This window comes from Rhipicephalus sanguineus, chromosome 3, assembly GCF_013339695.2.
Source record: "Rhipicephalus sanguineus isolate Rsan-2018 chromosome 3, BIME_Rsan_1.4, whole genome shotgun sequence".
Classification (NCBI taxonomy): Eukaryota; Metazoa; Arthropoda; class Arachnida; order Ixodida; family Ixodidae; genus Rhipicephalus; species Rhipicephalus sanguineus.
This window is the reverse complement of record NC_051178.1, coordinates 47,810,028-47,835,593: the sequence shown is the minus strand read 5'-3', so window position 1 is coordinate 47,835,593 and position 25,566 is coordinate 47,810,028. Positions and strand designations below refer to the sequence as shown.

The 25,566-nt window shown below is 45.9% G+C and overlaps 1 protein-coding gene across 1 annotated transcript in view; it reads right to left on the bottom strand.

Moving 5' to 3' along the window:
• Positions 1-2,835: 2,835 nt before the first annotated feature.
• LOC119386624 (growth hormone-regulated TBC protein 1) overlaps positions 2,836-25,566 on the bottom strand; it is a 37,436-nt gene continuing 14,705 nt past the window's right edge. The window contains exons 7-9 of the mRNA XM_049413201.1: positions 24,154-24,258; positions 17,399-17,584; positions 2,836-3,013 (exon numbers count right to left, since the gene is read on the bottom strand). Of these exons, the coding sequence (XP_049269158.1) occupies positions 2,921-3,013; positions 17,399-17,584; positions 24,154-24,258 (384 nt within the window). The 3' untranslated portion in view covers positions 2,836-2,920. The remainder of the gene's footprint in view (positions 3,014-17,398; positions 17,585-24,153; positions 24,259-25,566) is intronic.

The following is a 25,566-nucleotide window of genomic DNA, read 5'->3' as shown; positions in this document are numbered from 1 at the left end:
TTGGACTTTATACGAGACATGACGACGACAGCAAAAACCCATCGAGAGTGTCCATATAGTTGCTATTGCAATAATAAATCTTCTCAATGCTCCATCAGCACCATCGGCAGTGGAGAGCAAAAGTTGTCTGCACTTCAGAAACAACAATGTTTCTGTGCAACAGTATCATACAAGCTCATCTTAGAAAAAACAAATACCATAATAAGCAAAACATTCACGTGTCGCTCATAGATATTACCCTTTCATTTATACCCATGCATTTTTCTGTCGGCAGTGAGCACCAAAAGTTCCAACAGTGGCTGCTTCTTGCCACTTTGCTGCCGACCTAACAGGCACAGAATGTGCAGAAGGCTATGTCAAAACGCCTAATCAAAGAGTGTGAAAAATTAGGCAATAAAAAATTGCTCAATGACTCTACCTATGTTCTTTCTAATGAGCTCTGCTTTAGGCTAGGTGCAAGAGAAGCTGATAGCAAAAAAAAAGTTCTAAAAACTGACATTTTTTTTTTATGAAATCGTAAAGCTTGGCAAGTACATGGCAGCTAGAAAAGACTGAGTGAGAACGAGAACCACTTGGCCACCATCAAATACAGAGTACAGTTCACATCATGGGAGGTCCGATGCTTCTGCTGTCTTAACCATCTTCTCAAACCAAAATTTTTTTTCCCCTTGTGTTGTATCGTTTGCTGTTGATACATCAACTGATTGTATGGAATGACTGCTGATGTTTTCTTTTGTTTTGTTTTAGTTTGTCAAAGATATACAATTGCAGGCATATCATGAACCAACTACATGTCACAAGTTGTGCAAGCAGTGCCTGGATGCGCTACAAATGTTTTTATTGTCCCTATCACAGCTTATCTTTTTTTTTCTGCCACAACATCAACAACATTTTTTGCAGAGATATGGCAACAAGATATGACACTGGTCACTAAAACATCTGCTATTCTATACCTGCCGATGCACAAGGAATTGGATGGGACTAAACATGGCAGCAGTGGGCTCCAGAGCGTATGCCTAGTCCTTTAAAAATGAGTGATGTGAGGAATTGATGCAAGGATTGAGAGTGGTGTAACCATTTCATTTCATGTTGATGGCTACTCATGGAGATGGAGCGTGTGCAAAGGGGACGGTAAGGTTATGTTTATACAAAGGTCTTGACTGGCAGCAGAAGGTATAGAGTGAAGAATCAAGAACACATCAAAATTTGCATTTTGACAGATGCAGCTTATAACAAAGTCAAGTGACTCAAAACAGCTTAAGAACGGGTAAAGACTCAAGGGTTACATTAAAAGCTGTAATTAGCAGAGAGGAACATGGCAGTAGAGGTTTTCATGAGCAGGTCTTTGGCCAAAACTGCGGGTGAAGATATGTCCACGTAGCGGGCATCTCAGCTGCCACCTTTGCACAGGTCTGCAGGTTTCCCCCCAATGTAAAACAATCAGGACCACGATGTGCAGTTAGAAAGGCAAGCATAGGAAATACCACTGTGGAAAAAAAGAAATGCTGGCAATCCTCATTTCGCTGTGCAGTGCCATTTCTTTCTCATTTGCATGCATGCAGGAACTAGACATCAAAGGGTGGCAAGTCTGAAGAGTATTTCAGGGAACTACTGGCTGAGTGGGCAAGAAGGGGGCCACAATATCAGTCTGCACTGTGTCTGCATGCACACACGCTGTTCCTCTCACAGAAAGAGTAATCAGCTTTATTCGGTGGCAGTCTCCTCTGGCAACACTGAAAGCACATGCCACAGCTTCACTATGAGAAGAAACTGACTGCATGCATTGCAGCGCACAAACCGTCTTATGAAATTAGAGCCAGGCAAGGTTAAATTAAGTGCAGTACTCTGGCTCGCTTCAAGAACCAACAAGACGTGACAGCTCCTCACATCATTTGCTACAACTTCACTCAGCTTTAACAGCAGCCAGCCATTTAAATGACAGGGCAAATGGACCTTGTGGTCATACGTGTCTACGCTAGTCATGTTTACAAGCCGAAAGCAGAAGATGCAGGTGGCAGTAACAAGTTCAAGCTGGTGGCAGTTGACATTGCACGAGCATCTGATTTTCAGCAAAGAAACAAGCACACCAACATAACACACACCAGCAATTTTTTAGCAACTTCTATGTCTCTCTCTGCAGAACAATTCGGCATTTCACTAGCTGTGAGACGCGGCAACCAAAGAGCTGTCACACCGATACCCGCATGTTACATGTTTTCTTTGGTATGGCAGGTTTCCAGCTTGAAAGAATGGGTCTGTGCAACTGTGGCGAGAGCGGCAACAAAAAGCACCAGGACACACAACAGTCACATGATTGCCGGCCAACTGAGACAGAAGATGAAGCAGTGGTTCTGAACCGAATGGGCAAATGACTGAGGCAGAAAGCCATCGCAATGTCACTGTCAGAAAGTCACCAGTTGGACACGGAGGTGATGCAGCCCGCTTAGTGCACTCTGCTCATTTCATGAAACGTCCCAACTGTACGCTCTGGACAACGCAACACACAGAGGCAATGCTTCTCAACATCAAGCAATCTGGTTCAATGCACAGGTGCGCTAGACACGAGCTGCCAGGTAGGCCCACGTCAGCCTACACTGTCAATATCGGAGCATTTTGCAAGTTTTGTAGTGTGCACTTTCATGATAATACCTGAACACTGTATCAAAGTTTTTGGTGACACGACACAATTTATCACTTGTTTTCTGTGCGCTACCAGAATGACTGCAATCAAGTGATGTGGCCAACTTGTCTAGGCTCACATAGCTGTCCAGGCAAGCAGCGGCTGCACACTACAAGTTCACAGCAGGAACAAGCTGCAGAGACTGCAATCTGGAACTTGACAATTGTGAATTGGTTATGCATGTCCCGACCTTTTCGTATACGTCCTACATAGTCCTCCGTGTGGCCAAAGGCAAGGGGGTCACCTTCGTGCAGCTATAACCCGCTCCCGACAGGAGGCGCGCAGCTGTTCAATGTGTGCTCGCTTTAGTGACTTGGGCTGCTTGAAGATGGCCTGCGTTCACAAACAAAGAAAAGTGAGCACAACGTTAGCAACGATTAGAAAACTAAAGTGGGCCGAGCAAGAGACTAGTTATACCTGCTGATCTATATGAATACAACTGGCTCAAGAAACACTGCCGAGTTTCCAAAGGATTTTCATCAAACGTCGTACACAAAACAGTTTTCAAATATTTCAGACATCTTACTTCCAAAGACAGTGCAGTATCAAAATAATGTACTTCTGCAGCAAGAAGCTTATGAATATGAATCGTGCATAGTTAAAAGACAAATATAATAGTGTGTGGCTGATCGAGTTGTCACTCTAAATAAAAACATGGGTGTTGAGAACCCTAAAAAGAGTGCCATAGTACTCGGGAATGCATTGAATGTATTTTTAATACCGCTAACTTATAACAGCAATTTTGGTTTCTGTATCGAGGGGGCGGCTTCGCAGTGACGTGTCAACACAAGTCTGATGTCACGGGAAGACTGCAACTCTCGACATACTAGCAACAGCTGCCAGTTCACTGTCAGTTGCACTTGGTTTACATAAACAACGACGAGTGAATTGTCGTCCAGAGCCTCTGACAGCAATTTCTGTGATCTAGGCTGCATGCAGGACACAGATTTCGCAAACCCAGTGAACTGCGTTGCCTTGCCGTGATAATGTCTGTTGCAGTGGGGCTGGTGTGCAGATGCTGGCTGATGAAAACTTGAAAATCAAAGTAAAATATTTTATACGTGTTGTCTGGCTCCGGTGTGTGGAGAGCGTTGATAGTGCACACCATAAAAATGAAAAATGCCCCTTTTGGTGTGCCTCAAAATCGTGTCAATAGTCCTTTAAGTTGTCAATATGAACATCTAATAGCACATGAAGACTGCTAAACTGCGGACATTTCTTGTAGTTATCTTTTTTTTATGCACTTGTGAATGCATGCACACACACACACATGCGCACACGTGTATGCACGCAAGTACAGCGTGGAAATGTGTACACATGTTAAACTCTCTATTGTAACTAAAAGGTTGTCAGTCATCTAGTGACACTGCAAGCTGTGCCCAACATGAGCGGAAGCAAACGGGCAACGAGCAAAGTACTACTGGAGCGTCATCATCATCGCCCTTCACCATCATCATCATATTCTAGTCACTTCTCACACAGCTCATGCCTAGAGCTCGAGGCGCGAGCCAGAGTAGAACGCACTTACGCTCCTGGCGGTCTGGACGCTGCTCTGCTTAGCCTCGTAGTAAAGTGGCGAGAAAACAGCACAGCCACGTGGGCTGCCATCACGTCTCTCGCTACACTACAATTCGCCCTTGTATAACATCAACATTGCGAGACCACAGCATTCCCCAGCTTCTGTTCTCAGCCCTCTTCTATTTCCTTTCATTTTTTTCATTTATTTGGGCATTTTCACAAAATGCCCACGAAGGGGGCAAAAGGAGAGTGTCTGTCTCCTGACTTGGCCCACTCTTCGTGAGGCACTTCGGGCAGGTGCAGCTAGACAACACACAGAAATATACAACAATATACATACAAACAATAAATGAACGAAGAATACTACAATAGGAGAAATTCCTAACATATATCAACAACCTACTTCAACATCTATCCCACCAAATCCAAATGTCCACTGACAATTGCATAATTTATCAATCAATCACTAAGAGTTCCGACACAGCAAGTCTTTAGCATAATCTTGGCTGTGCCCGAAAATGGTGTAACCAGTGGTTAATGACCCTTAGCATTAATAAACACAATAACCTTCTGTGCATCAATTGCCGAAAGTGCCCCATTACTTTCCAGCACACAAGTACTAACAAACAAACAACCAGTGACATCGTTCAAGTACTACTCAGACATCACCTTGACTAATGGTCTATCGTGGCATGCCCATGTCACCAACGCCTTTATCGTCAGCAAACAGAGTTCTCCGTTTTCCGAGATGTACCCTCCACCAAACACCTAAATCGTGTTGAATTACTAACCTATAAACCACTTATCTGTTTGAAACTAGAGTGCGCATCACCAATATGGTGCCCACATCAAGCGTGCCTCCTTGACGACCTTGAAGCGAAACAAAACCATGCTGCTTGATACTGTGATGTAGTGCACAATCATGCACACGCGCTTAGCCGGCCAGGATCCGCCCCCCTTCTGTTGCGTATATAACTACCCCCTTTCTTCAATAAACATTCTTCTTTGATGCACCATACTTAGGCGCATCCACATGGTGTCAGAAGTGGGTGGTTACTAATCGAACAACGCTACCGACAGGCAAAGAGCTATCGCACAGCCAGACAACCCGACAGGCTACGAGTTCCAGCGGATCAGTGCCATGGCAAACAATGAGCAGCAACCTCACCTGCAGCCGGCCACCCCAGCCACTACACTGCTACCACCACCAAAAGCCTTTTACACAACGGGAGACGTTTGGCAGAACTGGAAGGCATGGAGGCAAGAGTTCAAGCTCTTCGCGACTGCAACGTACCTGGTTCAGCAGCCGAAAGAGGTACAGACAGCCACTTTTCCGATCAGTATTGGAGAGGACGCGTGCAGAACGTACAGCACTTTCGTATTTGACGCGGGAGAAGAAAAAAACTACACTGAAGTTCTGAAGGGAAAGTTCGAGGCATTCTATAAACCAGCGCTAAACCTAGCATACCATGAATTTCGGTTTGGAAAGTGTGACCAGAAAGAAGACAAGCAATTTAACGACTGGTTAACTGAGATGAGTACTTGCAAAAAGCTGTGAATTTGGTGAGTTGGAGGAATGCATGCTAAGAAGCAGAATCATTCTTGGAATGAGAGACAAGAACCAACTAGCCCAAAGCTTCACTTCACTAAGACAAGAAACTTCAAGAAAGACTTCTGTCGGAAAACGCTTCTTTTGCCAAAACTGTTGAAATGTGCCAAGCTCAGGAGCAAGGTAAAGAGCAAAGCAAAGAAATTCAGTCTCACATGAGCAGTCATGTAGAAGTTAATGCAGCTTCCCAAGTGAGTCGGTGCTGTAGCAAATGTGCCAAATTGCACAAGGACCGGGAAGCATGCCCAGCTAAAGGACGCACGTGCGCAAAGTGCGGTAAAAAAAATTATATTGCAGCTTCATGTAAAACTAGGAACCCCGCCGCGAAAGAGCAAAAGGTTGCACCACTCGAAGCCAATGCAGACAGACAGGCAGAAGACTTCTGGTTAGAAGCATTGTCACAAAGCAGCAAGAAAGATGATGGCTGGACTGCAATAGTAAAAATAGAAGAAACACCCATCGTCTGCAAGCTCGACACAGGCACGAACTGCTCAGTCATATAGCGCAGTCAACTGGAAAAAATAATGACAAAACAACCCAAGAACTGCACCGTCATTCTAAAAACATTTTTTGGCTTTCAGAAACAAGCAACAAAATGCGTTTGTCTTCATGTGACCGGCCCTGGGGGGAACGTTTGAAACGAAATTCTTCGTAGTGGAAGACGACATATCCATGACACTGAGCGGTTCAATCACAGAGAAACTGGGCCTAGTTCGTCGAATTGCTTCACTGGAGCGACAAGTCACCTACGACGTAGTGAAGCCTTATGAAGACGTTTTCACCGGATTGGGTGAGCTCAAGGGCGTCATCTACCACCTGAAGCTCAAACCGGATTCCTAAGGAGTGGTCAGGTCAGCACACCAGATCCCGTATGCAGTCGAGGACAGAGTAAAGGCAGAACTAGACCACATGGAATCAGTCGGTGTGATTGCCAAAGTGAAGAAACCAACAGAGTGGTCAAGCCACATGGTTATCGTCATAAAGAACATCAAGGTACGGATATGTCTTGATCCACTGGATTTGAACAAAGCACTGCTGAGGAAACACTATCCTATGCCAACGCTAGAAGATCTTGCACCGTCTCTGAGCGAAGCGCAGTACCTTTCAACTTTGGATGCTGCTACAGGATTCTGGCAGATTTTCTAAACATTTTCATGTTCAAGAAAAGGGGGGGGGGGGGTAGATGTGACGTGCTTAGCCGGGCAGGATCCGCCCCCCCCCCTTCTGTTGTGTATATAACTAACCCCTTTCTTGAATAAACGTTCTTCGTTGATGCACCATGCTCAGGCGCATCCACAGATAACATTAATTTATCTTACATTCTCACAACATCAATGTTACCATTCTCAAAGCAGAATGTTGCTTGCAAACATTATTTTTCCACTGACGCATAGCAACGCTTCGTCATTTTCACAAGCCTTTCCATTCATCGCTAAATACTGCTTCTTACATAAGTCACTGCTCTATCCACACACCCATCTAGCAGCACGTTTTGCCCCTTGTGCAGTCAAAGACTAGAATGAACTTCCTCACAGTACCGTCGGCATCACTTGCCTATACACTTTCTCTGCAAATATTAATGAGTTCCTATTCACGCAATCTTGGGTCTTATTTGTTTCTGTAACCCACCCAATATGTAATGCTCCGTCGTAGAGTCTTCCAGGCAAAGTAAAGTGAAATAAGAGTTGATAAGGACGCTTGCTTCCTACTAGCATGACAGTGAATGCACAAGCAGTTGTGTCAGTCATAGGTGCCTGCTAGAAACATGGGAGTTGCATTTGCCAAATGAAACTGACTGGAACTTATATCGCAGCAGAAATCAGTGGTGTCTGTTTTCTGCATGTATGGATTCGGTTACGAGTTCCTCAGCTGAGTGGCTTCAAGTCTCACGTTAGGATCAATTGTGGGACCCTTTCAGTGTCAAGAATGCTCTCTTACTTGCTTTATTGTCAGCAACTCTGTTGCCTGTGTGTGCTGACTCATGAGAGTCAGCAATGGAAAATGTTTGTTCACACACACACACACGCCATACTGTATCACTACTGCAACAACATGTGCATTCCTTACTATCTGTGGCCAGTTTGACTAGTGGCGGTGCAAGCGCTTGCTTAGTGAGCAAGTCTTGCACAGTACAGCCTGTAGAAAATGATATGCATGATGCTGTGATGAGAAATCTTACAAAAGTGATTGAACGATAGAGCTCTAGTAAGGAAGTTTGCAGACACTGGCATAACAAAGGCTTCATGTGGTTTATGTGCAGCCAGCAGGCTTGTTTTTGAGGGTATGCGTCCCTTAAAACACGGCTTATTCAAATTCCTTTTTTCAGTTTTTTACAATAAAGCTTGCTGCATTTTTCAGATGGTAGCAGTGAAATTACATTTATGACATCTTGCAGCAGCCACACCAGAGTTGCTATTGTCAAATGATGACAACTCCAAAGCACAGGAATCTGCCAAATGCACTTTCTCCAAGCCACAATTCAATGACATGACATTTAAGCGGCAAAAGCATATACTGGAAATTCCGGTCCCAAAGGCAACAGTCCTGAACTTTCCATATAAGATCACGCCAACTGTTCAAATAATGGAGCAAAACTTTCATTAGAAATAACAGGACTACGTAAGTAGCATAAATTATTAAGAGACTGAGCACATGAAAGGCCATAAGAAATACGCAGTTCAGTTATAAATTCCATAAGCAGGAAAGGGTGATAAAAATAAGCTCTTAACCCCTTTACAAGAGTATTGGCATGATATTGTTACGGGGAATATAAACAGATACTCGAAGGACTAGCAACAGATGTATTTACAAGTAGTTCACCGAGCAGCGCTGCCGATAGGAACAGCTCGCGCCAGTCTATCCTATTGTCGTCCTTTTCTTCGTCTTGTGGACCACGATGCCACTGGTACGTAGCATGACCCCCGGCGGCGGAAGCACCGTCCCGGAGCTTTAAAGGTCGTTTTCAGAAGCCGTGTTGTAGGGCTTGAGCCGTGAGACGTGAACAACATCACTGGACCGAACAACAGATGACGAGGGACAGATGGGGCCAATCTCATAGGTGACAGGTGTTACTTGACGCACTACACGGTAAGGTCCCGTGTAACGTGACAAAAGTTTTTCAGATAGGCCCACTCGTCGATTAGGGGACCAGAGTAGCACAAGGGTACCGGGAACGAAATGTGCGTCCCGATGTGAGGCATCGTACCGACGTCGTTGATTGCTTTGCGACGCCGTCAGGCGAGCGCGAGCGAGCTGACGGGCATGATCGGCTCGCGCGATAGCGTCATGAACATACTCGCTGGTGGACGAGGTACTGGATGAAATGATGGTGTCCAGTGGTAATGTCGGCTCTCTTCCGTACAATAGGTAGAAAGGTGAAAAGCCGGCTGTGTCGTGGCGCGATGAGTTATACGCGAAAGTTGCGTAGGGTAGGGCAATATCCCAGTCTCGGTGGTCCGGCGACACATACATAGCGAGCATGTCCGTAAGCGTGCGATTGAACCGTTCCGCGAGGCCGTTGGTTTGAGGGTGGTAAGCAGTGGTCACTTTGTGCTGCGTGGAACAGGAACGCAGGATGTCGGCGATGACTTGAGAGAGAAACGAACGGCCACGGTCGGTGAGCAGTTGTCTTGGGGCACCGTGAACCAGTATAACGTCCCGTAACAGGAAGTCAGCAACGTCGGTTGCACAACTCGTTGGTAGAGCTCGCGTAATAGCGTAGCGTGTAGCATAATCAGTAGCCACTGCTATCCACTTGTTTCCCAATGTTGATGTGGGAAAAGGACCAAGCAGGTCTAACCCAACGCGGTGAAACGGTTCCGTGGGTATGTCTACTGGTTGAAGATGGCCAGCAGGTAGCAGCGACGGTGTTTTGCGACGTTGACATAACTCACACGCAGCGACGTATCGGCGTACCGAGCGAGCAAGGCCTGGCCAGAAGAAACGTCGCCGTACGCGCTCATACGTCCGAGATACGCCAAGGTGTCCAGCTGTAGGCGCATCGTGAAGTTCAGCGAGGACACTGTGCCGTAAATGCTTAGGCACGACAAGAAGAAGGTCAGGCCCGTCAGCTCGGAAATTGCGGCGGTATAGGACGCCCTCTTGAAATACAAAGTGACGGACGGAGGCGTCGTTTGGGGAAGATTCCGCGCGGCTGATGATGTCAAGCAGCAGTGGGTCCCGTTTCTGTTCTTCCCCAATGTGAATGAAGGCGGACACGGAGAAGATGGAGGGCACCGTGTTGGCGTCACTGTCATCAGGATCGTCGACAGGGTACCGGGAGAGGCAATCGGCGTCCTGGTGCAGGCGACCAGATTTGTACACGACCGAGTAAGAAAATTCCTGCAGACGCAAAGCCCAGCGACCAAGGCGCCCTGAGGGATCTTTGAGGGAGTTCAGCCAGCAGAGCGCGTGGTGGTCGGTAACTACCGAAAATGGGCGTCCATAGAGGTATGGCCTGAATTTCGCGACCGCCCAAACGAGAGCCAAGCACTCGCGCTCTGTGATGGAATAATTGCGTTCAGGGGCTGATAGCAGGCGGCTGGCGTATGCAATAACGCAGTCATGGCCACGTTGGCGTTGAGCTAGCACTGCGCTGATGCCATGGCCACTTGCATCCGTACGGATCTCAGTAGGGGCAGCAGGGTCAAAGTGGGCCAAAATCGGAGGAGTAGTGAGGAGCGCGATGAGATTGGAGAACGCAGAGGCCGCTTCTGAGCTCCATGAAAACGGGACGTCTTGTTTGAGGAGCTGCGTAAGGGGTCTCGCTATGTCTGCAAAATTTTTCACAAAGCGTCGGAAGTAAGAGCATAGTCCGAGAAAGCTGCGAACATCCTTTGCAGATCGTGGTACAGGAAAGTTTTTGACTGCGCTGATTTTGGCTGGGTCTGGTTGTACGCCGTTAGCGTCTACTAAATGGCCAAGTACTGTAATTTGGTGACGGCCAAAGTGACACTTGGACGAGTTCAGCTGCAGGCCAGCGCGACGGAAGATATCTAAGACGGCTGACAGGCGCTCTAAATGTAGGTGAAAAAACAACGACATCGTCCAAGTAGCACAAACAGGTGGACCATTTAAAGCCTCTGAGCAGAGAGTCCATCATTCGTTCAAAGGTGGCTGGAGCGTTACAGAGGCCGAAGGGCATGACCTTCTGTGCACCATATAGGCCATCAGGTGTGATAAATGCCGTTTTCTCACGATCCATGTCATCCACCTGAATCTGCCAGTACCCGGAACGCAGGTCTATGGAGGAAAAATAGCGGGCACCATAGAGGCAATCGTGGGCGTCATCTATTCGTGGCAGAGGGTACACATCTTTTTTTGTAATTCTGTTTAGGTGTCGATAATCGACACAGAAACGCCATGTGCCGTCTTTCTTGCGGACGAGTACGACAGGGGACGCCCAAGGACTACAGGATGGCTCAATGATGTTCTTGGCGAGCATTTTGTCGACCTCATCTTGGATAATTTGACGCTCAGTCGCCGACACGCGATATGGACGCCTATGGATAGGAGGCGCATCACCGGTGTTTATGCGGTGCGTCACACCAGTAGCTTGCCCCAATGGACGGCCGCCGAGATCGAAAACGTCGATGTACAACAGTAGAACCCGGTGTAGCTCGTCAGTCTGCTGCGGTGTTAAATCAGAAGCAATCATCGACCTAATTGCGCTGTCGGGGCAAGTATTGGATTGGTGCTGGGCAGAGGTATCGGAAGGAGTGGCCACCGTGAAAGCATTCACTGCGTTGTCTTCTAAGGTGGACAGCGATGCCAAAGCGATGCCTTGCGGCAGCACTTGAGGTGTCAAGCTAAAATTGACAACTGGAAGGCACGTGAAGTTCCCTGCGACAGACAGAACGGTGTGCGGTAATGTAATGCCGCGGCTGATGAGGACATCGGTGATAGGTGTCAGTACATAGTCGCCGTCGGGAACTAGTGGTCTTGATACGAACTCGACGTAGTTTGCGCGCGAGTAGATAATTCATGCTTTGCGGCTTGTCGACGACCAAAAGGGTTTCCAAAAAGCTCACGGATCTTTTCCTTGAAGCTGTCCCAGCTTGTAATGTCATGCTCGTGTGTGTCAAACCAGACACGAGGGGTTCCGTCCAAGTAAAAGATGACATTCGCGAGCATGAGTGTGGGGTCCCACCTGTAACTGGCGCTGACACGTTCGTAAAGGCGCAGCCATTGGTCGACGTCGGAACCCTCGACGCCCGAGAACACGCCAGGGTCTTTCAAGACGGGAAGCGTCACGAAAGTTGTTGCGGCCGCTGGGTTGGAAGGCAGGACAGGAGGCGTGACGACCGGAGTGGGTGCATTCGAGTCTTGAGAGGCCATGTTGAAAGCCGCGAGCGAACGCCCGCTGCGGAGTTCCGTGGCGAGGACGGGGATCGCACCGCTCCACCAAATATGTTACGGGGAATATAAACAGAGACTCGAAGGACTAGCAACAGATGTATTTACAAGTAGTTCACCGAGCAGCGCTGCCGATAGGAACAGCTCGCGCCAGTCTATCCTATTGTCGTCCTTTTCTTCGTCTTGTGGACCACGATGCCACTGGTACGTAGCAATATTTCACTTTCTCTTTGGTGAAGGAAGGTCCTAAACCTCAAAACTCTAGAAAAATACTGCAGGAGTGAGACAGGTGAGATTGAACTGGGAGCATTTTTTGGATCAGCAAAATTTCTATTTTGGAGCAGAAGAACCTTGATTTGGAGCAGTTAGTGGTATTTATTATGTCTTGAATAGACAAAATGGTAGCAACTTGGGGGGACAAGTACTTATTTTAATCGGCTTAGAATACGCATAATTCCGAAACAGCCTTTGGAGAAGCTTTTTAACAGATTGTCGTCAGGTATGAACTACACTACCCTTATATATTGAAAGCAGGGTCCACAAACTAGATTCACTTCACAAACATTTGAAAAAACAAAAAACATCCTTCTCAAAAAAAAAAAAATGTGACGGCACAAGAATTGTAGTTACATAGCAGTAGGCCTTTGCTTAATGTCAGTGATATAATTTAGCAGATTACTGCTTTGGCTTTTTGTAGGTCTGCTTATTTAGCTTTTCAAGCTTAAGCAGAGCTTCCTCCAGGTCGGTGTTAGTCTTTGTCAGAAGCACATCACAATAAGCGCCTTCAGATATCTGCTCGACCGCGCGGTTGGCGTAGCATCAAGTGTACTGCACGCTTTTAACAGGCAACAACGAAAGTGCACTGCACCGCCATTCGTGCGGAACTGCCTTCAAGAGTGCGGCACAGACGACAGGAAACCTTGTTGTACTGACTACCTCATCAAACGCATGCATACTGTACTGCAAGCGTAGCACCACTGTAAGTGTACTGCACGCTTTTATTAGGGGACAACGCGAACTTGCTTCGCATTAGTCCACTGCTGCCTTCTCGTGCAAAACCACTAAAGCATCGCAGAGACTCGTCGCATGCAGGAAGCTATACTCGCCGACAACTTTTCTTGGCACTGAAGGGAAAGCTGCGGGGGTGGAGCGTCTGCACATGTACTGCTACGCGAAGTAGTCCGGTTTGGCGCGCGTCTCGTAACGTCGTGGAGTGTGATGGCTAGCGATGCACTTCGACGCAAACGCTGCTTAGCGTCTAATGTACGGGTAAAAGGCGCGACTTTTTCACGCACGCAAAAACGCAAAGTGACAACGTGTAAAGTAAAAGAAATGCAGATATCTCGCTTGTGTGCGCTGCGTTCCGTCACAAAAAGCTACATGTAGAAAATGAAGATGCATTTTATATATCTCATGCAGAAAATACGGACGCAATTTTGGGACTACATTCAATAGCGGTAGGATACGTGCATTGTGGCTCTGTAGCCTTCGCTTCAATGCCAAGAAAAGTTGTCCGCGAGTATAGTTGTCGCCATGTTGACACAACAAGGTACAGTGGAATTTCATTGATTTGATTCTGCATAATACGTTTTCTGGCCTAATACATTTTTCTTTTTAATTTATCCCCAGTTTATCCCCAGTAAACGTGCCTTCGAAATAATGCACATTCATGCAGTTAATACGGTTTCATTTTTGCCCGAAACTGGATAACATGATCGCAGAAGAGAATCTTCACTGATATATCTAGAAATTTTACGTTTACCCTTCGGTATACAGTGCAGTCCACTTATAACGATACCACATATCACGATATATCGGTTATAACGATGGGTCGAGTTATGTGTGTCATTTTATGCATTAAGTCTATGAGGGAAAAAACCATATACAGTAGAACCCTGCTGATACGTTATTGAAGGGACCGTAGGAAATAAACGTAAGAGACGGGAAACGTAAGAGCCGAAAAACAGGAAAAACGGCAAAATATTTAGTGGTACAGAATTTTATTTCAATTCTTACGAGCAGCACGAAAATTGGCGCGCTCAGCCGCGATCTAGTCGATGGATAGAAACGCGGAGCTTAGGACGGCCTTATCCGCAGAAATGTAATCAACGTATGTGATTTTTTTAACACCAACAGCTGTAGGCATGAAAGAACTAAGCACACGCAATCACGACCGGCGCGGCGAGTCCGACCACGAACCGCATGCACGACCATGCGAGCTCCAACCAGCTCAAACTCCTCCCGTTCTCCGACAAATAACGATGATGATGAGTCTACGCCAACGCGATGGCAGAAGTGAATGCCAATCTCGAAGGCCTTGCTTTCGCAAGCAATTACGTCATACACGCCATGTTTGTGCAATGCAAATCTCAGAGGCTATGCTTTTGTCAATAGTAAATGCCAATCTCGAAGGCCTTGCTTTCGCGAGCAGTTACGTCATAGACGCCATCTTTGCAATTTGAATCTCGAAGGCCATGCTTTTGTTTGCATCAATTGAAAGATTCTGTTGCTTGCGCCTCTCATGCGGCTAATATTACGATCAAACGAGGCCAAGCTGTGTGAAAATGCACCATGGCCGCTCTCTTTGGTAGTCACTCGGTCGGCTCCGGGCGCACTTCGCGACGTATCATACGGGAACGGTCCGACAGTTACGACGTAACAGCGGGGTTCCCAATACATTGTATCCTATGGGAGCTATGCCAGGACCGGCGGAAAACGACGTAACAGCCGGGAAAACGCAGCAGTGAGGAACGTAACAGCGGGGTTCTACTGTATAACGATATGTTATCGGCTGCATATCGGATATAACGATCAAAATTTGCCGTCTGGGCGGCATTTTCTGTGTATAATAATCGTTACATTTGCGTTTCCAAGTTCCCCTGAAACGAACTATGCCGAGACGGGGCGAAACGTTTACCTACGCGAGTTCGTATCTGCCGCCATTTCCGCGCTGCGTGCGCCGCCCGCCCACGCAGCCCACGCGCCGAGTGCCATCGCGAGCTTGTGCAGCGCACCACAAGATGGCGCTAGCCGCACATGTTGTGCCTCGCCACTCGCGCGTGGCCCACAATCGCACCGATAGGAGAGGGAGAAGAAAAGAAAAAAAAGAGGTGAAAAGTAGAGTTACTGTGGTAGCATATACAGTAACTTTAGCGAAAAGCAAGTTGGCGCGCCGCTGCGGCGTCCCAAAGAATTACGTCATCATTACGTCACCGACACCATCTTGTCGGCCCGCCTCTGTGCCGACAAAGCTGTGCGCCCCGCGCCGGCCGCGCGCGCGCCGCGACGCTAGTTTTGAATTCCTCGGAAGTTCCGTTGTAGCACGAAGCGAGTGTTGAGCGCAGGCACCAGGCTGGCCGTGCAGGCCGGCTATGCTTGGCGGACACCTGCAAGTCTCCCGTTGTGGTTGGCAGGTCATTGTTCGCTCTTGAGACTTATCGGAGTGGTCGTATGTCAGCCGTGCTCCGCCGCCGCCATACAGGAGCCCGTCCTAGCCGCCGGCCTTCGTATGAAGTCTCGTGATGTTCCGTTACATGAAGCGAACTTTGGCCGGCGTGTGCAGTTTTTGTGGTGTTTGCGTGTGCGCTCTTGCCGCCGTGGTGGTTAACGGCACGCACCATTCGGACATCATGCAATGGCGCACGGATACTTCAAGACTGTTGACATATTTAGGTGCGCCTAAAGCTTGACGCTCTCGTTGGAGCTTAAAATAAAACTTTGTTTTTGACATCCTGCTTTCTAGAACATCTATTCTTTAGTGCAAGTGGTAAATTCGGGATCAGAGCTACGAAAACACGTCCCACGGTGTTTTCTTTTTTTTTTCGGCAGTCCAGATATAGCGATCACCGGTTATAACGATCATATTTTTCGTTTTTCTCGATATCGTTATAAGTGGACTGCACTGTACTAGCTCCTTTTTTCACTTTTCATAGAATTTACTCCTAGACGTTGAAAGGAAGAAAGTGCAGCACAACTGGACCAGCTACTTCAATGCCACTCAATAAAAGTGAGTTGCTGACAGAGTATGCATATTTTCTTCCTGTTTTTAACCTCTTTGGTTAATATGATTTTTGCATAATACATTTCATTTTCCAGTTCCCAGGAAAAACGTATTGTCAAGATTCCCCTGCACTTGCCTTACCTGTGCATGGCATGGGGCATAATGGTAGGAACACTCCCACGTCAAATGCACGTAGGTGACCACACGCAACAGCGTCGACACGAAAACCGCAGCGACCAGAGAAACACGCTACACACAACAAAGAACCTGAGAGTCAACCCCGCTATGCATGCCACTCGATAGTTTTCGCTAATTGACAGTAGCACCACACCACATAGCCTAGTGAGTAGAAGCAGCATGCTCGGGGCACAGCACCACTTTTTTGGAGGGGTCATGGATATTTACAACAGCCAGGGGAGATTATGGCGGTACCATGGGAGCCTTCATTAGGAAGGTGCACAGAAGAAATGCGCTTGCGCGCGTCTATGTGCTCTGCAAACGTTTTATTTTCTTGATATCCCTGGTGCTGCGACCACTGCCTAGAAAATCATGTTGTCAACTCAGCCTTTTTTTCCCCCACTGAAGCTGACGTGGGCATCAAAATTCTTGCTTTTGAGGCTGTTTTAGAGCAGTTTGGAGCAATTTTTGCAATTTTTATGCTTTTGTAGTAGTTTGGTGGAAGAAAATGGAAGCGTACCAAAAATGCTCAGTATGTGCAGTTGTCTCACCCCTGATACAGGAAAAGCTGGGAGCACACTGAATAATTGACTATAACGGCTTTTCTGTGGCTACTTTTGTTTTCATTTCCCAAGAGGTGTTTTTGTTGTAACATAGCAATTAAGAAATTGACATCTTAATTTGGAACTCTCTTGATTCAAGCTCGCTCGGCCACCTGCGATGTGGCTACGTTGCACCTAGACATGACCAACAGCAGACCGATGTGGACAGAAAGTGTGCCAAAACATTACGGTGCTCTGTTCCCACATTACCACTTCCTGTGTTATAACTTAAACAATCATGTTGGAGAAATGAAACCAGAACTATCTATATCAAAAACTATTAAAGCCAGTTATTTACAGTGCTCTAAGCCTTGCCAGTGTTCTTTTTTTCTGAAGATCTATGATAATAAGTTAACTTTAAAAAAAAAGAAACAAATAAAAGCTGGAAAAGTCATGCCAAACTTTTTTCAATGGTTGTGACAAAGGCCCAAGAGGACTCGGATAGAATGGACACTGACCTTGAGGAAAGCATGGCAGTCAGTGACTTGAGGCCCCGAGGCAGCCTCTTTAAAGGCCGCCATGATTTCGCCCAGGCCTCGTGCAGCCAGGATCTTCTCCTGGCCTTGGGCGACCAGTGTGATGGCTACCCGGAAGAGCACCTTGGACCCTTCCAGAAACAGACTGTCCCATATCCTCAGCACTGTCTGCAGTGTCACAAGCAAACATTTGCTGTGCGTCAGGTTCAGACTTCAAATTTCCCAAGAGATTGTCATTCATGGAGCAATTCGTCTATCAGGTATAACCCCAAAGATAAAAAAAAACAGGGAGTTATAAGCAAGGACAGTGCAGTGAAGCATTCCAGATTAATTTTTAATTATACGACATTTCTTTAAAGGGGTCATGAACATCCCCTTCGGCTTGGTTCAAAAGCACATCCTGTGGAAAGCAGACACTGCTATGAACAGCTCAGCCAAATCCTACAATCATGCACTGCAAGAAAAGTTTAGAAGTGGAACGTGAAGTTGCCATTTTATCAGGCACCTTCTTTTCCTACAGAAGCTTGTGCTCACTCTCTTCAGAGCTGCCAATACCTGCTGTTTGACGTCAAACAGCAGCTAGCATGCTACTGGCCAATATCGAACATAAACCAAGAGCAGCATTTGGATCAGACGTGCTGCCATGGGGTGCCACCACGTACTGGCGCCGCACTCCATAGTCTGCTAATATTACGAATAGTGCGCACAGGCAATACTCTCGATCAATCACTTTCAGTGATACTATTGCTTTTGCTACGTTTTGCCAGTGGACCCATCATAAACACAACATGAAGGCATTCCCGACACTTCGAAGGGGGTGAGCTTGGCCAGCAACAAAGTAGGCCATATGCACCACTCAGTCAAATGCTGTGTCACACGAAGTCTCACAAAACTGATTCTGCCCCTGACAGCGACAACTTCTACACAGTAGTGATGCTGAACTATCGGTAATTTGACTATCAATAGCATCGATAGTTATTTTTAAACTATCGATAGTGTAGACAAATTATCGATAGTGCAGTTGCTAGTACCGTGGTTAATATTACTAGCGATATTACTGCCACGCATGTTTATTGCTTTGTTTTGATGCATTCGGGTTTCACCCACAAAGACTGTTCGCAACGTTTGACGCAAACCGCGCCGTAATGTTTGAGAAGCTTCACGATTGTTTGAGATCATTCTGTTAAGATTACGCGCCGAACGCGAACAGTCAAGTTTATTCGACAGCTTACGCGAGCACCAGAGATAATGCTGGAAGGTTCGATGACCGATCTATAAAAGACGACGCGTTCCACCGATGATCAGATTACTCGACAGCCGACAACTGTTCTCGCCGCTGTCAATGCACAACATGCATCGCTTGTATTTTGAGTTTTGATTTTCTGGGCATAAGTTCGCACAAATAAAGAGCTCCCGATTTCTCACTCTTGTTGCAGTGTTTTTCACCGTCATGACCACATGACAATACTATCGATAGTGGTGTGAATAATGATGCTGTTGCTGGCCGGCCATATTGCCAAAACATTTGAGATAGCCTACTATCAGCTTCGCTTAATTTATGAGCAATTCTTGGCGAAAGAAAAAATTATTTCCGCAGGGAAAATGGCTGGATATGTCCATCACTAAATTCACATCCAAAAGCAACCAGTTACACCTTACAATTAACAAACTTAGTTCATATTTTTTTATATTTTGAAATCATAAATTGCAATATAAATTTGAAGCCACGCAGTTACACTACATGCAACGCCTTCCTTTCCGCTACGGCTGTACAGTTTGACTTTATGGTCATGTGTTAGCAAAGCACTCAGGTGAATAACACAAGAATGTCAACATTACTGCTCTTCAGCATGCTCCTCCGGCTCCACTATGTACCACACGGGCCTGGAAACCAAGTTTATTCTGCAATGAGTTCGTGCTGTTGATTTTATACTATCGGTAATAATAATATCTGGGGTTTAACGTCCCAAACCATCGATAGCACGATAGAATTTTTTACTATCGATAGCGCTATCGATAGTATTTTTTACCATCAATAGTTCGATAACGACTCAGCTATCGATAGTACCATCGATAGTTCTGCACCACTACGACACAGACAGCTAACCACCGCCACTCCAAATCGTTGAGGTTCTGTTGTACTAAAATATACTGTTTCATTTTGAACAACCTAGAAAGCTTTCAAGAAACATGACAATGTTTCATTATTTTCTGCACCAACTAAAACATTTCCGTTACACTTGCTGTGACATGGAAGACAACAAGTGGTTTTAATGTGGTATGGCATCCAAAATTGAGAGGCCGTGCATGGGATCACAGAGGCCATGTCACACGTCGCACTTCTGTGTTCTCTGCTGCATGACAACATGCCCTACAAAGTTTGCCCACGGATTGATTCCCAGAATAGAACATCCATGGCTCTGTTTAACACTGTCACATCCCTAATGAGTACAACCGTGCTTCAATGGTACCAACAGGGCTTTTTGTAGGATGACCCCAGCGATAGAAACACAGTGGGGCTAAAAAGGTTAGAAGTGCAGAGGTAGCCCATTCTGTCTCATGTGGATACCACACATAGAGATGAAACGTAATGACGGTGTGAGGTTAGAAGAAGATGGGGATTTACAATACATAATCAAGTAGAGTACAGTAAATAGGTTGGATTCAGGTTTGCGAGAAGACATTGATACGATTACCGTATGGCACCTCTGACCTCCACTAGAAAGACTGGATGGCGCATCGCCGCTACCCGAGGCGTGAGCTTGCGAAGCCACCGAAAGTTCCTCCGCTTGTCCCGGAAGCTGCTGTCGGCTGCACTTTTCTATGCGCACTACGTGGTTTTTGTGATCGTATTCCTTGGTGTTCTTTGGATATAACTTTTTTTTGTGGTCGCTAGAGCAAGACAAGGGAGCATGTGGAAGACACAGATGCAAACAAATTTTGGCTAAATGAACTTTTTAAGAGGAAAATATATTCGCATAAGTCTGATGTCTTTCTCAAAGTGCTCCTTTCTGCCAGAGACATTTACACTTGACATCGCGGTTTTGCGCTGTGATTATGTTTTCCTCTCTCCCATATGCACAGTCATTGCATGCTTACGATGCCTAGATTCGCTTATCGCTTTGTATTCCGCTTGTTGTGCACTGTGTGCGATTTCATTATTACCTACAGTGGAAAGGTTTGAGAAATGCGGCTCTGTCCATCCCCGAAAGCACAAGCCTGTGTGAAGTAGAAAAATAATTAAAGTTAGATGCATTTACAGCACTTAAGAGAAATAGGAAAGATACGTAGACAAAAAAAGATAAAAGAACAGTAGGAACAGTCTTACTGTGTGTGGGTATTTTTCTATTTCTTTTAAGCGCTGGAAATGCATCAAACCTTAGTATTATAACTAGCCCAGCTAACTGCTTCAAGAAATATTTATCGGAGTGTCGCGTTATTAGTTGTACTGAGCTAAAAAGCATTTCCCTTTCGGGGCCATTTACCATATATACTCGCATAATGAACCCACTTTTTTTTCAGAAATATTGATGCAAATTCGGGGGGAGGGTTCATTACGCGGAAAAAAATTGCGGTAGGTATAAAAGTTGAAATTTCGCATGCCGGTGTAACTCTCGTATTTACTCGCGTAATGAACCCACTCGCATAATGAACACACCCCCCACTTTGGTCCTCGGAAAAAAAAAAGTTTTTTTTAATTGTTTGTATATGCTGATTTGATTTTGGTTTGATTGATAATGTCGTTGAAGTTCGAAACAACGTTAAATCACACCGTTATATCTCAAAACGACGACGCTACAAAAGTTAAAAACATCGCTTAAAGGGACACTAAAGGCAAATATTAAGTCAACATTGATTGCTGAAATAGCGGTCCAGAAACCTCGTAGTGCTACTTTTATGCCAAGGAAGTGCTTATTTGAAATAAAATCATGTTTTAGTGGTCCACATCGCGTTAGCGCACTTCAAATCACCCGCCTGAAATCAGACTTTCATACATCACTGCTGCCGTGCCCAATGTTGCCCGCCTTTACTGGCGCAGCCGCCGACACTAGTAGCAGCAGAGCGAAAGTAGTGGGACCCACAGCAGCAACAACGGCCATTGAAGCCATCGAAGCTTGCTGCAATTGCCGCAATGGATGTGGACGGAGAACTTGACAACGAGACTACGAGCGTAAGGGTTTATTCCGCGGCACCCAGTGAAAAGACTAGGCTTGTGCGAACAGTAAATTTTACGTTCGAAGCGAATTCAAAGCGAATAGTGATTTTGGTCGAATAATTTCTAATTGAATTCGAATAGTGAATGTCACATATTATAAAGAAAAATGAGCATATTTGTCATGACCCAACCAACCTGCACAACGTTTTTTTTAAATTGTAACAAGGCATGTGCAAATGTCATTCTTTTTGGTTCAAAGGAAGTGGAAGCAACTTTTAATAAAGCAGGATTTGGCTTTCGGTAGAATGCAAACGATAATATGTTACATTTTAAAATTTACTATACTTCGAGCACGTAAGCCGGTATAACAAGTTTTTAAACTTAAAAAATTATGAATCGATGTGAGGGAATATTTAACCTTAAAGTGAGGCTTCGCGGCAGTGCGGATTTTTCCTGGAAAGGTGTATTCACTGTACAGTACCCCTCCACTGCAGTGAAACTACCTTTACAGGAGATTACAAGCAAACAGTGCGGATTTTCCTTGGAAAGATGTATTCACGGTATAGCACCCCTCCACTGCAGTGAAACCACCTTTACAGGGGGTTTATAAGCGGACTAATATACACCTATTCGTTCATTTCGAATACTTCGAAATTTTCAATAATTTAAATTCGACTCGAAGCGAATTCGAATACTGTATTATTCGTTCGAATATTCAAAGTGCTCGAATATTCCCACAAGACTAGAAAAGACATCGGTTTCCTTGCTGCAGCACTGGCGTTGTGCACCATTCAGGCATCCGGCAATATCACATGCATGCGGCATTTTGTCGAACTTTCTGTCAGAGTGACTTTCACGAGCGCGCAAAACACACGCGGCAGTACGCGATCCCGAAACTACCACTGAGACGCGACTGCGTGAGTGAAGCAAGGCGCCAGGTGAAGCGCAGTTCGGCGAAAACGGAACCTTTGAACCATGCGCGCCGTTCCCCATGGCAACGCCACAGAGGTTCTTTTTTCCATGAATCAAACAGCATTTTATTACGTCTTTTGATACACTGAAGGTTCTTTTTTTATTGCTGCTAGTTTGATTCCTAGTGATTTATTACAGGCAGACTCTCATACGTCATTGGGATCACTTCGAAAATGTCCCACTCGTGGCGCTCATCATGTGATACATCTAGCTTAATTTCTCGGTAAGTAGGGCACTGCTGTTGATAACATTGCCGTTTTAGAAGTTGTCATACATTGAGCTTTCACTCTGACATAAATTGTTATTTGCCTTTAGTGTCCCTTTAACAAGTTGCAAGCAGCGTGAACGCAAACAAAAGTCAAAATTTGAAAGTCGTGCCTTTTTTGCGACCGAGCGCCATCTGTCGAACGCACAAGAAACCTTATTGCTTATAGCGCCACGCAGGCACAGCGGCATGCAAACAAAGCAGCAACGGCGCACCGCGCATTCGCAACGTGGCTCTGTCATAAGCCTTCAATAGCTTTAACTGACAAGGAGTGGGTGCCGGCGGAAACGGAGTGGATGACACGGTACACACAGTGGACGGTCGACGGAAACCACGACCTGACTCATGCTGGTAAAATAAGGAGGCCGTCTATCGAGATGCTGTGCCACTGAATTCTGGAGGCGTGGAGCCAGATTCCGAGCGATATGATCGTCCGGAGCTACAAGAAGACTGGGATCTACAATAGCCTGGACGGTACAGAAGACGATGCGCTGTGGTCTGACGATGACGAGGCGGCAGCAGCAAGCGACATAAGCGAGGAAGACACTGACGGCGATGGAAGCGAGTAGGAGCGCCAAAAAGTGGCCGGTTGGTGTCATCAATAAAGCTTTTTTTTCGCATACGTTGTGTGCAAACGCTTACTTTTTAAAGATTGAGGTATAATTATCGAATTTCTGAACACCGTCATACAAAATTTCAACTTTTATACCTACCAAAATTTTTTTTTCCACATAATGAACCCTCCCCTTAAATTTGCATCAACATTTCTGAAAAAAAAAGTGGGTTCATTACGCGAGTATATATGGTAAATGTAATTCGGCCTCTGCACTGCCTCATTCTTGATAAGACAACCAGGGAACACCACACCTCCAGTGCTTCAATAACCTAGTAAAAAGAAATGCTCTCATGTTGCTGTCTCATAAGAATATGCTTAGGGATCCCTTGCAATTTTTTTTCTGTAAACGTTACAGTGCACCCAGACTGGGACGAAGGAAGAAAAAACTAGACATCTGTAATTTCGCTTTGAAGTATTAAAAAAAATATTTGACAACTATTCAAAAAATATTCAATTTGATTTGCACTCACGTTTTAATATTCGAATTCACTTCACACCCGAAATTTTGCTATACGCACAGCCCTACTGAAAATAAATAAGTACACAAATTTCCTGTGAAATATTAGCATTAAGCCAGTACATACTTATAAGAAACATTTGATATAACAGAAATCCTACAATGTTTAATGCGACTTCATAAAAAGGATGCTTGATTATATTAGCATATTGTATGAAAGCAGGCGCGCAGTGGTGGGCACTGTTCTTCCAAGTACTGCTGTTGCACCCACCTCAATCGGCAGCACTTCGGCGAAGAGGCAGACGAACCACTTGGTGGTCATGATCGCCCAGGACACCTCGTGCTTGGCCAGGTGTGCGTGCACCTGGGGCATCCGCTCTCTGCAATCCATGCAAGGGACAGCTCAGTCATCACAAGGAAGTTGTGTTCCCTCCCCCACCTCTTTAATTTTTGTACACAGCTCTATAACATTCATAACACAGTAACGCATTTCCAAAGCGAAGATCTTACACAGCAATTTCAATCAGCCACTTAAGAGTGTGGACGGCACAAAAAAGAATGGTTGATCCCTCGTTCGCGCATAAATTTTCAATGCCTATTGAAAAAAGATAATGGCAGTGAGTGCTTTTGGAATCTACATACAGGGACCACTCCTTCATATATCCATCCTTCATCCAAAGCTTAGATGCGCACATTGCTAAATGCATTCTGGTGCTTCTTTTATGTACTTTTATGTAACAGCATACGATCTCCACAATATCAGTCATTTGTGACTGAACTTGTGAAAGAGAGGTTCCTTAGATAGGCTATAATGGGAAGTGAAGTGAAAACCAGAAGTTAAGATACATCTTGTGCAGATGCTAAAAAAACTAGTGTGCTCTGTTACCGACGTCATTTCCGTGACAAAAACGGCGTCAGCAAATCTTGGTGAGGCCCTGCATAAAACACTTTCGCGACAAAATGAATATGCCCAAACCAAGCACTGAGTACAACACTTGTGTTTAGACATCCTTTCTGCTTCAGTGCTGCAAGCCAGTGAGTGGTGCACTTCCAGCAAACCCGCGTTTGAACAATGGGCGCAAACTATACAAGCCTGGCATGAAATGCTGCAAAGACGGCAGTATTTTGTAAAAAGACACGCCACTTACTGCTTACACGCAACTAATAAATAGTTGGATAGCCTCAAGCAGACATCGTGAAAATTAATAATGCACGAGTAGTTGGTGCAGGAGTTTCAACTCGACATTTCAACCAGTTTTTCATTTCACCAGCCTTTCCTGTCTTGCAAAGATTGAACTCGCAATTACACTGACCTATCTCGTGTTGCAGAGCAGAAGTGTAGCCTGCTTTTTAAATGCGAATGCATTTCTTAGTCGGGGCTTGTTGTGCGTCCCTGGCCGGCATGCGCACAGGTCTCTCCGCGCGCGCTCCTCCTCGCCCCTAGCAACAGCTGCGCCGCGCCTAGCAACCGGAGCAGGTGGTGAGCGGCAGAGGGTAAGGGAGAGGAGGAGTGTACCCGGTGAGGGCGCTCGCATCGCGGAGCTCGCTTGGCGGAGAGAGAGCTCGGGCGCTCCTCCTCTCCGCGCTCGGCCCTATATATATCATGCAGGGAGCGCACGCTTTGGTGTCTTGATAGCAATAGAAGTCGGTGAAGTCGAATCTCTCGCAGCAACGATACCACTAG